The sequence below is a fragment of the Sorex araneus genome, chromosome 6 (genome assembly GCF_027595985.1).
Source record: "Sorex araneus isolate mSorAra2 chromosome 6, mSorAra2.pri, whole genome shotgun sequence".
NCBI classification, from domain to species: domain Eukaryota; kingdom Metazoa; phylum Chordata; class Mammalia; order Eulipotyphla; family Soricidae; genus Sorex; species Sorex araneus.
Window position 1 is genome coordinate 58,030,538 of NC_073307.1, and position 16,384 is coordinate 58,046,921.

Below are 16,384 nucleotides of genomic sequence, written 5' to 3' on the forward strand. Positions count from 1 at the left end.
TCTCATAGGCCAGGAGGATATGAGGGAACAGCTGCTGATGGGGAGGGCACCTGGGCGGAGCTTCTGAGCCACAGAAATCTGACTTTCCCCCAGTCTGGATTTTGAGCTGCTTGCCTTGTGGCCAGGGTTTTCTTCTTTGGCTTCCTGTTCCCTCACTGTAACTGCACCTGGGGCAGGGCTCACGAACTACTTTCTAGAAGCAGCATGGAAGCCAGCCACTTTCTCTCCCACTCTCTGAAATCTGGTTCTGCCGAGGACAGCCTTGCAAGGTAGGCTTAGACCTTCATGGAGCTGACTGTCTAACAGCACACCTACCACGTAAGTTTCTTGATCAGATTTAAATTGGTCACATTTTGGGCCAGAGCGATAGTACAGCAAAGAGGGCATTTGCCTTACACGAGGCCTACCCAGATCCAATTCCCAGCATCCTATATGGTTCCCCAAGTACCACCACCAGGAGTAATCCCTGAATGAAGAGGCAGAAGTAACCCCTGAGCATCTCTGGGTGTGACTCAAAAAGCCAGAAAACAAAAAAACTGATCACAATTTGGTTCCTTCCTAATTTCTCAACCACATTTTCATCATCACTCTACTTCCTCTTTGTCCCTTTATCACCAACTCTGTCCCACTAGAATTTATCTTAAAGGCATCTGAGTGGGATCTTTTCGATTTCTGGAATAGGAGAACATCATGCTATGCCCTTGGCTCACAAACTAGTAGGCTGTGTGTGGGATTTTCCCCTTAGACTCTAGGGACTAGCATTTCCTTGGCCTTCAATGGAACTCTCTTGAGTATCAGGGGAAAACTGGGTTTTGTGATCAAATAAATTGAGGAAACGCTGGATTTAATGAAGAATTTTCTTAACTGCAGAGCTTGTCAAAGACCTAATGTCAACTCTGAGTCTCCAAGAAGGGGTGGAGTGAATGGTGTCACTCAAATAGAAAAGGGCCTGCAGTCAAAGTAACTTTTCTATAAGCTGAACTCCTGAAACTTCCATCTCACTACATGAAAAAACTCAAAGCAAGGCCTAATTCTAAACAGGAGAGCCCTAACTGTTTGGCAGGCTTAACAAAAGGAAGAGGGGGTGGTGGTAGAAGAGGAGATATTACAGTGGGGTGGGTGCTTGCCTTGCACACAGCTGGCCTGGGTTTGATCTCTGGCACCCCAAATGGCTTCCCAAATTGAGTGTAGAGCCAGGAGAAACTCCCACATTTTGCCAGGTGGACCCAAACCACTCCCCACTTCAAAGAAAAAAGGGGGCGGGAACTACACCCAGCAGTGCTGAGGGTTTACTCCTATGGGGTTTGGGGACCAAAGGGACCGAATCCAGGTCTCCATCATGCAAGCATGCACTCCAGCCCTTTGAGTCATCTCCCTGGCACAACTTAGGCAGATTTTAAGTTGAGTCTTAGCATTGTTCAAACTGGTTTCCTATGTGTAACACACTCTTACCTTGTTAACAAAAATGCATCTGGGGCTAGACAGTACAGTTGCTAAGCACTTGCCTTATACAAGGTCAATCCGGGTTCAATTCCCACATGGTTCTCTGAGCACTGCTAGGAATGATCCCTGAGCACATCTAGGTGTGGCCCCAAATATTTTTCTCCATAAAGGAGTATATATCAGCAACTTTTCCAAACATCTATTTTTCTCTTTCTAAAAGCACATTTCTTTTAGAGAAAAAGACCATTTTCTATGGTCCTAAGTGTTTTATTTTGAGGGGTGGGTTCTAAGGATTAAACCATGTGCCTCTGACCTATATATATATATTTTTTTAAATCTTTTTTTTTTCCCTTTTTGGGTCACACCTGGCGATGCACAGGGGTTACTCCTGGCTCTGCACTCAGGAATTACCCCTGGCTGTGCTCAGGGGACCATATGGGATGCTGGGATTTGACCCGGGTCGGCTGCGTGCAAGGCAAACGCCCTACCCACTGTGCTATCTCTCCAGCCCCTCTGACCTATATTCTTAACTCCTTGAACTGTTAAACAAACAAGAATTCTGTCACCTTAAAACGTAAGAAAACCTTACTTTTCTAAGTTTTCTAAGTTACCTCTGGTTAAAAACAAGAACAAAAACAAAAACAAACCAGTTAAATCTATGCATATATTTAAACCTGAATTGGTGACATCTGTGTGTAAATAATTAGAAAATAAATATTTAGAGAGAACATCTATAAGATGTTCTCTCTAAAGAAAAAAGGAGGGAAATAAAAAATTTGAGAAAAATATATTAAGAGAAAAATATATTGTTACATGAAGCAAAGACTCCCAAGTCATGCTTGAAAATTCCAAGCAATTTAGACAATTGTTTGATGGATACTCCACCCACATGTGTGAATTAGCTAAAGAATTTACTCAATTCTATTTTCCCTGTGGCATTCTACACAAAAGTTATTACACATTCCAGAGAGGAATTCTCAAAATGCTCCTGATAATGGCCACATAACATACAAAACTGGGAGTGTGGGGTGGGGGTGGTATGTCCCTGGGTATGGGAAAGGGGAGAAATGAAAATATGTGGAGGTCACCGTCCTTGTATCCTAACAGATGAATAATAGCAGGAAGCTTGAGGGTAAGAAGAGTAGCAACTTCCCTGCACTTCCTCCCTTGCCCAGTCCAAGGATCTGTGGGCGCAAGAGGGGAAGGGCAAGGGCAGGGCAGTCAGCTGGGGGGCCAGGGCTGGATGTGGGTCCTTCTGGCCTTAGTGAGGGTTCCTGGTGCACTTACTTTGATACTCGATTTCCTCACTGGAAAATGGGGGCTGAAAAAACAAGTGACTTGGGTGAGCTCTGAGGACACAATGACATAAATTGCCCAGCACAGTGCCTGGCATGGGTAGTACTCAGTAAACATGAGTTGCCCTCCCCCTATTTCCTGGTTTCTGGGCCTGAAAAGCCAACTCCACCATCACTGCCAGGAATTCAGCTCTAGAGACAGACTCACCCTGCCTTTCTCCCCCTCCCTTCAGCCCTGTGTGCAGAGAAGAGTAAAGCAGGAGTTCAGGCCCTCCTGCCACAGAGACTCTCCATCTGACTTCCCACCAGACCTCAGGGCTGGGTCCTCAGAACCCCACTCCCCACAGTGCTGCTCCCCCAGAAGCCCACCCTTCTGGCCCCAGACAAGTAGCCACCAAATAAAATTGTCAGGTGAATTTACAACTTCTTTTTCTTTATTTCTACTTAATAGCATAAGGCCTGATATGCAAGTACATCACTGTCTAAGAATTTTCCTGAATACCGGCTTTATATTTCAGTTGTCACTTATTGAGTTTGAAACTCCATAAATGGAAAAGCATATGAAATTTCTTCTGTAAGTTCTAACAGTGGTCAGTAGTGAACAGAAGTAAAAATAAATCACATATTTGTATATCTGTTTTAGCTAGACTAAACCTCCTTACCTGATTCAAGCTGAATTTAACTCTGACTTATTGCCAATTTTACAGGGAACTGCTGAGAAAGCTTTCCACGGGGATAAAATGCATGCTGTTTATGTATGGTTATTTTCACTGAACTGAGCTTTACCAACGCTTTCTTAAAGGAACCACCTACAGTGATCTTTCCAAATTCGGGCTGCAGTGATGTTTCCAGATTCTTACTGACTTATTTTTATTGCCTTCATTCATCAGATAAAACAAAGATTTTGAGCTCAAAGGGGAGCTGCAGGGAATAGAAATCCTGAAACCCTTTCAAACATTTCAAAACTCATACTTCCCTCAGACAATGAAAAAGGATATTTGTCGTCCCGGCTTGTCCCCAGGCCGCCGGTGAAGGGGGTGGAAGCGGGTCCTGGATGGTCTCTCCACCAGGCCATGGTGGCGGGTTCCCCGCACGCTGTCTGCCTGGTGAAATGGCTGTAGAGAGAAAAAATGAGTTGACCTGTGACCATGACACTGCCACACACCAGCAAGGACAGCTGAACACAACAGAAAAAAAGACTGGTTTGATCATTTTACTAGTATATATGACTCTGAGTCAAAGTAAACAAAACAATGAAGCACATGAAATCGTTCCTCTATAATTACAAATTTCCTTTTGTGGGTTAGGATGAAAGTTCAAAGTATGATTTGTAAAGATTTGTCACAAGGAGGAGGTGCAAAGTCAGGGAGATACAACAGTCAAATATCAAATCTCAGAAACTAGAACATACAATTGAAAGGTAAAAGAGGTGCTTTTTTTTTCCCTCAAATTTTTTGGTTTGGGGGCCACAGCCAGCAGTGCTCAGGGCTTGACTCTGTGCTCAGTGATCATTCCTGATGGCTCAGGGGACCATATGGGATGCCAGAAATTGAACTCAGGTGAGCCACAAGCAAAGCAAGTTCCTACTATCTCTCCAGTCCTAAAACATATTTAAGTACCTGAGATTAAAAAAACCACAAAACAAAACAAAAAACTATACCTACAGTAGTCAGAAACATAGATAGACTGCAGAAATAAAATGGCACACATAGACTGGACTTCTCATTCTGCACAGGGCTTTTTCAATTCATTTTTAATTGACTTGACAATGTTTAAAAATTCAGATCTGGGGGCTGGAGTTTATAGTACAGCAGGTAGTGTGTTTGCCTTGCACACAACCAACCAGAGATCAATCCCCAGCACTCCATATGATGCCCCGAGTCCTCTATGAGTGATCCCTGAACACAGAGTCAGCAGTAATTCCTGAGCATTTCTGGGTGTTGCCCCAAAACAAAACAAAACAATTTAGAACTAGGGGCCACAGAGATAGTACAATATGACTTTAGGGGGTTACAGAGGGGCTTGCCTTGCACATGGCTAATCTGGGTTCGATCCCTGATACCATATATGGTCCCTGACCCCTGCCAAGAGTGATCCCTGAGTGCAGAATCAGAAAAAAGCCCTGAGAACCAACAGATGTCGCAAAAATAAACCAAAATGTAAATAGATTCAAGAAAAATTAAAAATTACTGGTCAATAAATTCAAAGTCCTTCTAAGAGTACTCAGGTATTTTCTTACCCTTTCTGAGATTGGCATTATGAAATATTTTTGATTGTTAATGACCAAATCCTAGCATGACCCATTATATGTCACACAATGGGATGATGTGTATGCAACATGGTGCCAGCTTTGTTTGTGAACAAAATGAAAACATTTGTTTTTAGGAAAACTGAATCGTACATAAAGTGCTTAATTTACTATGCAATGATTTACTATGCATCCTCTACAGAACTTTTTTTTTTTTCTTTTTTGGGTCACACCTGGTGATGCACAGGGGTTACTCCTGGCTCTGCACTCAGGAACTACCCCTGATGGTGCTCAGGGGACCATATGGGATGCTGGGAATCGAACCCAGGTCGGCCGTGTGCAAGGCAAACGCCCTACCTGCTGTGCTATTGCTCCAGCCCCACCTTTTTTTTTTAATAGGAGAACTCCCTAAGAACTGATGGCTAATTTCTCTTTGCTAAACTGATTTTCTCTATTAGATTTGGGAGTTACTCCTACTTCTCTTAAGTGGGTTGATAAAATGACCAGACTAAATGAGTTTAAATGTTTCAATTTTGAGACCAGGAAGCTAGAACAACAGGTAAAGCACTGGACTTGCAAGTAGCTGATAGAGAAGTTTGAGCCCCTGATCACTACTAGTAGTGATCCCTGAACACAGAGCCAGGAGTAAGGTCTGAACACTGCCAAAGGTGGCTCCTGCTCCCCCCCCCCCAAAGAAAAAAAACAATAGAAACTCCAATTTATTTTGTATCCAAATCTAGTAACGTCTCAAAAAATTAATTAAAACTTCCAAGTATCTTGGTAAGGGACAGTTTCTGGGCCTAGAAGAAAACTATCTATTGCAATCAAGAGGATGCAGACCCACAGAACACTTTATTGTCAGAACTACTGAAAAGGAGATGGGTAACAGCTCACTCTAGGATGAAAAACAAACAGGGATTCTCAGTAATATGACCAGATGTTCAATACAGAAGTGTTAAATGTACTTGGATGCTGGGAGCAAAGCTACTGATGATGCCTCTGAGAGGTCTGAATCCAAGAGGTCACATGAGAGTCTTCAGAAAGGGTTCAGAAAGGGTTTCTAAGAGCAGAGCCGGTTGAAAAGGATTCTAAACTTCTGTGGCATGCCTATCTTCTACTTATACTTACCACTTCTGCATTAATCCCTATGAGCACCAATCCTGCATTAGAGCTGAGACCCAGTTTGAGAGGGGATAATCCTTGCTTACATCTATTTTATGTTTCACTGTCATGCTGGCCTACCTCCAGCTCATTGGCCCTGTGGTCTTTGCTCTTACTCCAAATTCTATCTGACTTGGGCCTTCTCCATTCAAGAGAGACATGCCCTGTTTATCCAGTGAATTACTGGATAAACAGTAGTGAGCAGTGTTTCTCAATGGGGGATCCAAAGTCCAAGGGAACCACGGATGAAAATCACATAAATGGGGGCTATAGCAAGAGACTAGGTGGTCAGCTGGTAGGACGGAGGGAGACAGGAAGGAAACAAGACTGAAAGGGGCCCCAGTGGGAAAAGGTTGAGAAACTGAGTTAGAGCCACTGTTTAGAAAGGAAACTTGGGACTGAAAGAGGGTTTAATGGCAAAGGAGCCTGTTTAGTTAGCCAAAACCTCTGGGTTCCCCCAAATCATAAACAGACATGTGATTTTCCAGTTTCTATCAACCTCCAGCTTGCCGAAAGCTAAAATTTTGTAATGTAAAAATACAATTCTTGGGGGCCAAAGAGATAGCACAGTGGGTAGGGTGCTTGCCTTACATGTGCCTGCCCCCTGGTTTGATCCCTGGCATGAGATATGGTCTCCACCAAGCCCTGCCAGGAGTTATCCCTAAGAGTGGAGCCAGGAGAAAACCCCGAGTACCCTCAGATGTGGTCCGAAAACAAAACAAAATAAAAATACAATTCCTGGGCAAGAGAGATAGTAAGTACAGGGGTTACACAGCCACCCCCAATTCAATTACCAGCACTGTATATGGATCCTGAGCACTGCCATAAGTGATTACTGAGCATAGAGCCAGGAGTAAGCCCTGAGCTCTGCTGGGTATGATGTCCCCAAAGCAAATAAAACAAAAATATATTTCTTAAGTCATCTTTAATATAAAAAGAGGAAAAAAATTTGCCACCCAGGGCTGGAGCGATAGCACAGTGGGTAGGGTATTTTTGCCTTGCACTCGGCTGAACCAGGTGCAATTCCCAGCATCCCAAATGATGCCCTAAGCACCACAAGAAGTAACTCCTGAGTGCAGACCCAGGAGTAACCGCTGTGCATCAAAGGGTGTGACCCAAACAAGAAAAAAAAAATACCACTCTAAAGAATAAATAGTTCATTTTTTCCCTAATATTTCAAGTTTTCAGTCAATTTTTCAATTCATAGTTTTTTATAAAGTTGTATTCACAAATTTACCTATATTTCCATAATTATCTTTTTTTTTCTTTTGTGCCACACCTGGCAGTGCCTGAGGGCAACTTCTTGCTCTGTGCTCAGGCTGCCCCCAGTAGGGTCTGGATCTATTACTGGCCTCCTACATGCGAAATATGTGTTCAGTCTGTTGAGCTATCTCTATCTCCCCAGGCATGATTAATTTTTATACTTCACATTGTTTTATAAATAATTTTCCATATATTTCATAATCCTTACATTTACTAGTCCAATAGATGGTATTTAATTTCTAACATTGTAATGCCAACATTCCAAGTTGTGGTTCAAAGAATATGTGATTTACAGTCACAGAAACAGTTTGAGTCCTGGGTCCTCCACTTAGTAACAAAGTACTTCTTTTCCTTCTCTGGAAAATGGAGAGCATAATGTTGGTAGTGCCCTTGGAGGGATCTAGAGAAGACACAATTAGTTTATATATGTGAAAGCTGCCTTGTCCCAGGAATACAACATGTTAGGGAATGACTTGTGTCATGAATTCCTATGTTGAAGCCCTATTTCCATTGTGACCTTATATGAAAATGGAGCCTTGAAGGAGGTCATTAAGACTAAGGAAGGTCATAGGGCGAACCCTAAATCAACAGAACTGGTGTCCTTATAAAAAAGGGAAGAGATGCCAGGAGTGCTTGCACACAGTGAAGACCATGCGAGGCCAGCATGAGAACACTAACTCACCAGAAACCAATACTGCCAACACTGGGGGTTAGAACTCCTGGCTTCCAGGATTCTGAGAAAGTAAGTTTTTCTGCATTTATCGACTTATTTATTCAGTTATTATTTTTTTAGGTTTTAGAGCCATACCTTGAAGTGCTTAGGAGTGAATCCTAGCTCTATACTCAGGGCTATTCATGGTGCTCAGGGAACCACATAGTGCCAGGAATCAAACCTGGGCCTTTCACACTCAAAGCATGCACTCATGCCACTGAGCGATCTCTCTGGTCCCAAGTTTCTGTTTTAAAACCACAGTCTGCAGTACTCCACTAGGCTGCCAAAGCAGAGGAGTCCATTAAACATGAGGAAGAGGATTCAGGAGGTGTGCACCAGCAAGCTCCTTACCCAGGTAAGGTCATCCTACCACATCCTTTGGTAAATAGCATGGACATCAACAATGAGACTGGGTGAGCGGTTTTCGGTGATCCTGAGCTGGTGAGTGGACTGTCTACCCAACTCTTACCTAGTTCCTCTGTTTGGGTTTTGTGAGGAAGGAGGTCTATCCAAAATAAAGGTATGACTAGGGATTGGATGGCTACTTTTTTTTTTTTTTTTTTTTTTTTTTGCTTTTTGGGTCACACCTGGCGATGCACAGGGGTTACTCCTGGCTCTGCACTCAGGAATTACTCCTGGCAGTGCTCAGGGGACCATATGGGATGCTGGGAATCGAACCTGGGTAGGCCGCGTGCAAGGCAAACGCCCTACCCGCTGTGCTATCGCTCCAGCCCCTGGATGGCTACTTTCAAGGAGCCCTCAGGAGCTCTCAATTTTTCAGCTTTCAATTTTGTAAGCACCTGACTGATTCTGAATATCTAGCTGGCAAATCAGTTTGGGTGTGCAGGTACCAGGTGGCCAACAGATTGAGGTGGCACAGCTAATGATTATAAGCAAAATTTTTTTTTCTTTTTGTGTCACCCCCTACGATGCTCAGAGGTTACTACTCCTGGCTCTGCACTCAGAAATTATAGGAATTACTCCTGGCAGTGCTCGGAGGACCATATGGGATGCCTGGGATTGATCCCGGGTCGGCTGAGTGCAAGGCAAATGCCCTCCCCACTACACTATACTATTTCTATACTATTGTTCCCCAGCAAAACTCTTTTTAGGATGAAATAAGACATATGAATTTTCTTCAAGAAGTAGTTGTGGGTTTCCAGGCAGAAATAAGTAGCCAATGGGGGAGAATTCCATGTTCTCAAACCCTCATGGGCCAAAGTCTCTCTCAAGCATCTTGCTGTATGGGCACCATCTGCCACTTGCCTCAAATCACATCTGAAAACTGCACCTGGTTAAACAGCTGAAAGGGTTCCTTTACCTCCTGGGGGAAAATCATTTCCTCTAACTAGATCTCTAACTGTGAGGTATTTGCAGTACCACTAGTTCAGCATATGTACCATTGCTGCTGATATATCATTAAGTTAGTGGTTAATTTGAAACCCTTAATCTCTCTCACATGACTAATAAACTAAAAACATATTCCTACTAAGCCTATATTTAGTCATGAAATGAGTCAAAGTGTGAGAATCGGCAATTTGTTCATTGTAAACTCAAGGAGATTGCAATTACTAACGGTATCTATATAACTGCATATGTTTTACATGTGAATGACAAAACCACCCTTTTTTTTCTCAGAAAACTCAATTCTAGCTTATGGGTGAGGCAGGTACTGCAGGCCAAATGTAGTACGTATCAGACTATGTGGAGATCACTCCTAGCAGGGTTCGGGGGGCCATAAGGGTGCCAGGGATCAAAGATTGGCCTCATGCAAGGCAAATGCCATGCCTGCTGTGTATCTCTCTGGCCCAGAAAATGTTTTGGGGGAATGATAAAAATAATATGGAATATTTATTTAAATACAATAGCACAGGGCAATTCTAAATAAAACACGTTGAACTAAAAAAAAGTCTAAAATGTACATCCTGGTTTTTATTTCAAAAAGCATAAGGTACATTTCCTCATCTGGCTACTTGCTCATGAAAAAGCACATGCAGCGTGCTATCACTCTGGAGTCACAGTCACAGGAGTCAGAAGTTCTAGCAGGTCAGCAACATAGCAGCAACCCGCCCAGATGTCCCGCCTCTACCAGACCTGAAGATGGGAACTGACCACTTTCCCAGGCAGGCTATTCCCTCCCCCTACTGCCCTGCAAAGCTATTCTCCGGTATGTGTTCCCTTAGGCTGAGCCTTAAAATGCCCTTGGGGAGAATCTGTCCAGATGACGAATTTAAATTCGTCATTATAAAACCAATTGTTCTCCATGAGGAACCAGCAACCAAACACAGACAGAGAGGCCAAGGGATCAAGACCATCTAACTTAAGTTAAAACTGTCAATGAGAATGGCTGCTTGTTTGGAAACCCCACTTGGGAGTTAGCCTAGATTCCTCTTGTCAACCAAACAGAAAAACTGGCAGAATTCCTGAGGAGGAGTTTTTTCTTTGTATTTACAAGCCCTTACTTCAGACTACAGCCAGGAGAAACAACCACTCAGAAAGGAAGCTGAAGGTCCAGAGCAATAGGATAGTGGGGAGGACGTCTGCCTTGTAATGAGGCCAACCAGGTTTTGATCCCTGGTACCCCCTGTGGTCTCCTGAGCCCACCAAGAGTGATCCCTGAGCACCAAGCTGAGAATAAGCTCTAAGCACTGCTAGGTATGCCCGCTGCCCTCCAACAATGAAAGGAAGCTGGAGAGAACTGCCACCTACAGCATGCTGGTCAGCTCACGCTGCATCCTGTTACCAGCGTAGGGTCTCCCTCTTATAACAGTGGGCCTTTCTTCAGTTTCTGGCCAGTAACTGGATGATGAGCCAGGCTGGCTATGCACTTCTATCACTTCCAGGACAAGTAGGCATGTGGCCGGCAATAACCCATCCTGAGCCTGGAGCCCAGCTCAATGAGGCCTTGGTGATTCTGAGTGGCCAGTAATAAATCTACCCCTCCACTGGCTACTTCACCAGCCTGCACCAGTGAGAATCTGAAGAAAGGACATGATCAATCAGCTCCCTTAGATCAGAATGACAGCTACTGATGCAGATCAGCCACCATTAATGGCAGAACACACCAAGATTTGGACCTCAAATCATAAATGACATGATTCCACTAGCAACAGCAACAGAACAAAAATAAATGGGGCTCCATCAAATTAGTTTCTATATGGCAAAAGAGAGATGAGCTTAAAACTAAGACACCCAACTGAATGAGAGAAAATATTTCCACTTAACTCATCAGATAAGTGATTAATATATAAAGAACTCAAAGAAAACAAAAACCCTATCAAAAAATGGGTAAGGGAAATGTACAGACATGTCTCTGAAGAAGATACACGAATGGCCAATAGGCACATTAAAAAAAAAAGTATGCATCATCACTTATTACCAAATCAAAAAGATGACGAATATCATCTCATATCAGTGAGAATGACAAAATGGGGCCGAATCAATAGTACATTGGATATGGTATTTGCCTTGCATGTGTCAGTCCTGGATTCAATCCCTAGCATCCCTTATGTTAACTCAAACACCACCAGTAGTAATTCCTGAGTGCAGAGCCAGAAATAACCCCTGAACATAGCCGGGTGTGACCCCCAAAACAAAACATAACATCAACAACAAAAACTAGGAACAATCTATTTTGCCAGAAATACTCTCAGACTCAATCCCTCTAGAAAACAGTATAGAGATTTTTTTTTTTTTTTTGCTTTTTGGGTCACACCCGGCGATGCACAGGGGTCACTCCTGGCTCATGCACTCAGGAATCACCCCTGGCGGTGCTCGGGGAACCATATGGGATGCTGGGATTCGAACCCGGGTCGGCCACGTGCAAGGCAAACGCCCTACCCGCTGTGCTATCACTCCAGCCCCAGTATAGAGATTTCTCAGAAAGTAAGACTAGAGGGATTGGAGCAATAGCAGAGTGGGTAGGGCTTTTGCCTTGCATGCGGCCGGACCCGGGTTCGATTCCCAGCATCCCAAATGGTCCCCCAAGCACCGCCAGGAGTAATTCCTGAATGCAGAGCCAGGAGTAACCCCTGAGCATCGCCGGGTGTGACCCAAAAAGCAAAAAAAAAAAAAAAAAAAAAAAAAGTAAGACTAGAGCTGCCATAAGACCCAGCAATTCCATTTCTTGGTATCTACCCTCAGGGAACAAACACATTAATTCAAATGACATTATGTACCAATATTCATTGCAGGCTATGGACTCAACCTAAGTGCCCAATTACAGATGAATGGATAATAAAAGTGTGGTAGATATACACAATGGAATACTATACAGCTGCAAGGAAGGATGAAATCATGCAATTCACTACAACCTAAATGGAACTGGAGGATATCATGTTAAGCAACGTAAGTTAAAAAAAAAAAAGTCAAATACCAGATGGTCTCTCATGTGTGGTACATAGAACAGTACAAGGGAATGCAAGGTATGAAAGGAAGGGTACCAAGGTTACCCTGATCCCTAGTTATAAGGACAAGGAAGGAAAAGTACTGAGGAGGAAGTTAGAAGACACAGTTGGGAGATAACGGGCGGAGCAGGACCTTAGACACATCGCTGTAGTAGAGGTGTGGTGTATCTATATCTCTGGACCACAGAACCAGCCAAACTGAAAGCATGAGATCCAAACTACCACAACCAAACTTGAAAACAAGCCTGTCAAGGAGGAAGACTGTGGGGGGCGGGGGAGGAATGTTCGGAGAGGGGGAAGAAAATTGGGAACACTAGTGAAGGGAAATTGACACTGGTGATGGGATTCGTGCTAGAACATATATGCCTGAAACTATGAATAACTTTGTAAATCATGGTGCCTTAATTAAAAAAAAATGTTTTCATTTTGGAGTCACACTCAGCAGTGCTCAGAGATACGCTTACTCCTGGCTCTGAGCTCAGGGATCACTCCCGACAGGCTTGGGGGACTACATGGGTTGCTGGGTATTGAACCCAGGTTGGCTATGTGCAAAGTAAGCACCCTACCCACTGTTCTATCTCCCCGGGCCCCCAAAATTAAATTTTAAAAAGAAAAAATATTTTTTTTACTGGACTGAAAAAGTATCTGGAATTGTGTATAGCAGGTCGTGGTAGATGAACTTAATGTGTCCCAACATCCCGGACCTTCTGGCACTCGACACCTCTGCATTTCTCTGCATTTCACTGTTGGGATGTGGCAACAGTGATATGTTTGATGATGCCTGATAATGTTAGGAGACTGTAACAGGTTCTGTCTTACTGCAGGCTGCTAAAGAGATGCTCACTTGGCCTGGAAGAAGCAAGCTGCCAAGAAGGAAGTGGCCGCATTACAGAGTCCACAGAGCCAGGAAGTGTGGTGGTTGTAGGACCTGGGCGCAGTCTTGGTGAGGCCCTGCTGCCTCAGTCCCTCCCAAACCACAGGAAATTCATTCTGCCAACCCAGAGCTGGGAAGTACATTTTCAGGTCAACCTCTGATGAGACCACAGTCTCTGCCAGTATCTGTACTGCATCCTGAGATCCTGAGGCAGAGAAGACTGATAAGCCATAATCAGACTTTGACCACAAGAACTGTTCAAATGTTTATTGTTTAAACCACTGAGCTTGAGGCTTGTGGTAGTTTGTTACACAGTGAAGAGATACTCAAAAGGTGATTTGTTTGGCGGGTGGCTAGTGGGGGAGAGGGGGAAAGTGCACACCCACTGTGCTCCGGGCTTACTCCTGGTAGTGCTCAATAGATCAAAGTGGTGCCGGGGATCAAACCTGGACAAGCTGCATGCAAGGCAAGCACCTTTACCCACGATAACAGCTCTCCAGCCCAAAAGATGATTGTTCTTAAAATACATTAAATAGTTCTTTAGAAAATAAAGTACTCAATAGGAAAGCAAGCAAAAGACTTAAAAATAGAGGCTACAAAATACAAATGGCCAAAGAAAATCAAGAAAACTTCAAAATGCTTTACTACTATAGAAGCAGAACTGCAACTGTCTTCATAGGGACTCAATTTTTAATATCTACCTTAACATCCATCTTTTGTTTTTGTTTTTGGGCCACACCAGTGGTGCTCAGGAATCACTCCTCACAGTACTTGGTGATGCCAGGGACTCGAACCCGTGTTGGCTACATGCAAGGCAAGCACAACTTCTGTACTAGCTCTCTAGCCCTCTACCTGACTCTTAAAGGTACAAACCCTCTCACCCAGCTATTTTACTCCTAGAAACATCCTTCAGAGACTCTTACATGAACACCCACCAAACTATATACCAATGGTAGACACTGCAGAACCTGGCTTTTAAGAGTGAAAAACCTTTTTAACTTATTCACTTAACCTCTGTAAAAAACTGATTCAGTGAATGAAGGGAAACTACTTAAGGGATGCACTGCAGCCACTAAAAAGTATCTGTCTTGGGGCTGAAGTGATAGTACAACAGGTAGGGCGTTTGCCTTACACGTGACCGACCCAGGTTCGATTCCCAGCATCCCATATGGTCCCTTGAGCACTGCCAGGCATAATTCCTGAGCACAAAGCCAGGAGTAACCCCTGTGCATCATAGCTGGGTGTGACCCAAAAAGCCAAAAAAAAAAAATAGTATCTGTCTTTAGGATAGGCACTTGCAAGGCAAGTGCATTACCCCTTTACTACCTCTCCTGTCCCCTCAACTTACGTTTTTAAGGCTGAAATTATTTCACACGGGAGGATTCTACTCATGTAAGAGAAAGTACATATGTATAAAACTTCCAGAAGAGTGCAAAAGAAACAGCAGGAAGAATCTCAAGGGATGAGGACTGAGGGAGGGACTGAGGGAGATACTTTTCTACCACTGAGTTTTGTGACATACACGCATAGCTTTCTTGTTTTGTTTTTGGGATACACCCAACGATGCTCCGGGCATACTTTTGGCTCTCTCTGCACTCAAGGGTCACTCCTGGCAGTGCTCAGGGGACTAAATGGGGTGCCACGGATTGAACCCAGATTGGCCATGTACAAGGCAAGCATTCTATCCGCTGTTCTTCTGCTCCAACCTCAACATGACTAACATTTTGTCACTGTCACTCTGTTGCTCATCGATTTGTTCGAGCGGGCACCAGTAACGTCTCTCATTGAGAGACTTATTGTTACAGTTTTTGGCATATCCAATACACACGGGTAACTTGCCAGGCTCTGCCACGCGGGCTCAATACTCTCGATAGCTTGCCGGGCTCTCCGAGAGGGGCAGAGGAATCGAACTCGGGTCAGCTGCGTGAAAGGCAAATGCCCAACTGCTGTGCTATTGCTCCAATAAGTGAACAAGGGAAGCAAATACGTACATGTGTTCACACTGCCCTTAGACAGAATCTAAGGTCCGTGATAAGAAAGTAAGACCTGTGGTGATTTGGTTCCTGCTTCTCTCTCCAGCCTCGTTGCTGCCCACCCCCACCTCAGATTAAGTTATATTCCAGTCTCACAAACTTCCAATTCCTCAAACAGGACATGCTCTCTTTTATGCTGAGCTCTGCTAAATGATGTTTCTTTTACTCGAATATTCCCACTCCAACTTTCACGCACAGAACCCATGGATTCTGATACCTCTTCAGATACCTCTTCATCCAGGAAGCCTTCGTGGCCTTCCACCTCCAATGTGCATTTGAATTAGGAGAAGCGTCTTCAGGTTCTGTCTCCTCTCTGGACTCATTGCATCTCTCCTCAGCCTCTCCCATTGAAATAAAGTTCCACCAAGCAGCAGTCTTGCCTGTCTGTGTCACCATACTATCTCAGACGGGGGTTGGGCCACTTCCAGCAGTGCTCAGAGGCTATTCCTGTCTGTGCTAATAACACTGAATAATACTGAACAGACATATCTTATTTTATTCAAATAAAGTCTTACTTTTTTTTTTTGTGGGGAGGGCACACCTGAAAACACTCAGGGCTTACTGCTGGCTCGCCACATTGGGATCACTCCTAGCAGGTGCAGAGGGCCATATAGGGTGCCAGAGTTTGAACCCAGACCAGCAGTGTGTAAGGTAAGTGTCCTACTGTTATACTACTGCTCCAGCCCCAAGCTCTTGAGTTTTTCTTAGGATAGCATCACAAAAGAATTCACTAAACAATAGTAATATGTTAGTACCTTTTATACATACTCCTAAGTGCCTCTGAAAAAGATATACCAATTTATGTCTTTAATAGAGCACATAAGAACAAATTTTATTATCCCTAATAACATTTGAGTATCAACTCAAACTTCTCTTTTAAATTGAAAATTGACTAAATCACTAGTTTTTTCTATTTGTTTTTTGCTTTTTGGGTCACACCCGGTGATGC

At 43.7% G+C, this 16,384-nt stretch overlaps 1 protein-coding gene across 3 annotated transcripts in view; it reads right to left on the minus strand.

Annotated features, from left to right (window-relative positions):
* CRTC3 (CREB regulated transcription coactivator 3) overlaps nucleotides 1-16,384 on the minus strand; it is an 84,493-nt gene that overhangs the window by 34,042 nt on the left and 34,067 nt on the right. For all 3 annotated transcript variants that reach the window (XM_004617573.2, XM_004617572.2, XM_055142721.1), the window contains exon 3: nucleotides 3,737-3,853. In XM_004617573.2, coding sequence (XP_004617630.1) covers nucleotides 3,737-3,853 — 117 coding nt within the window. The remainder of the gene's footprint in view (nucleotides 1-3,736; nucleotides 3,854-16,384) is intronic.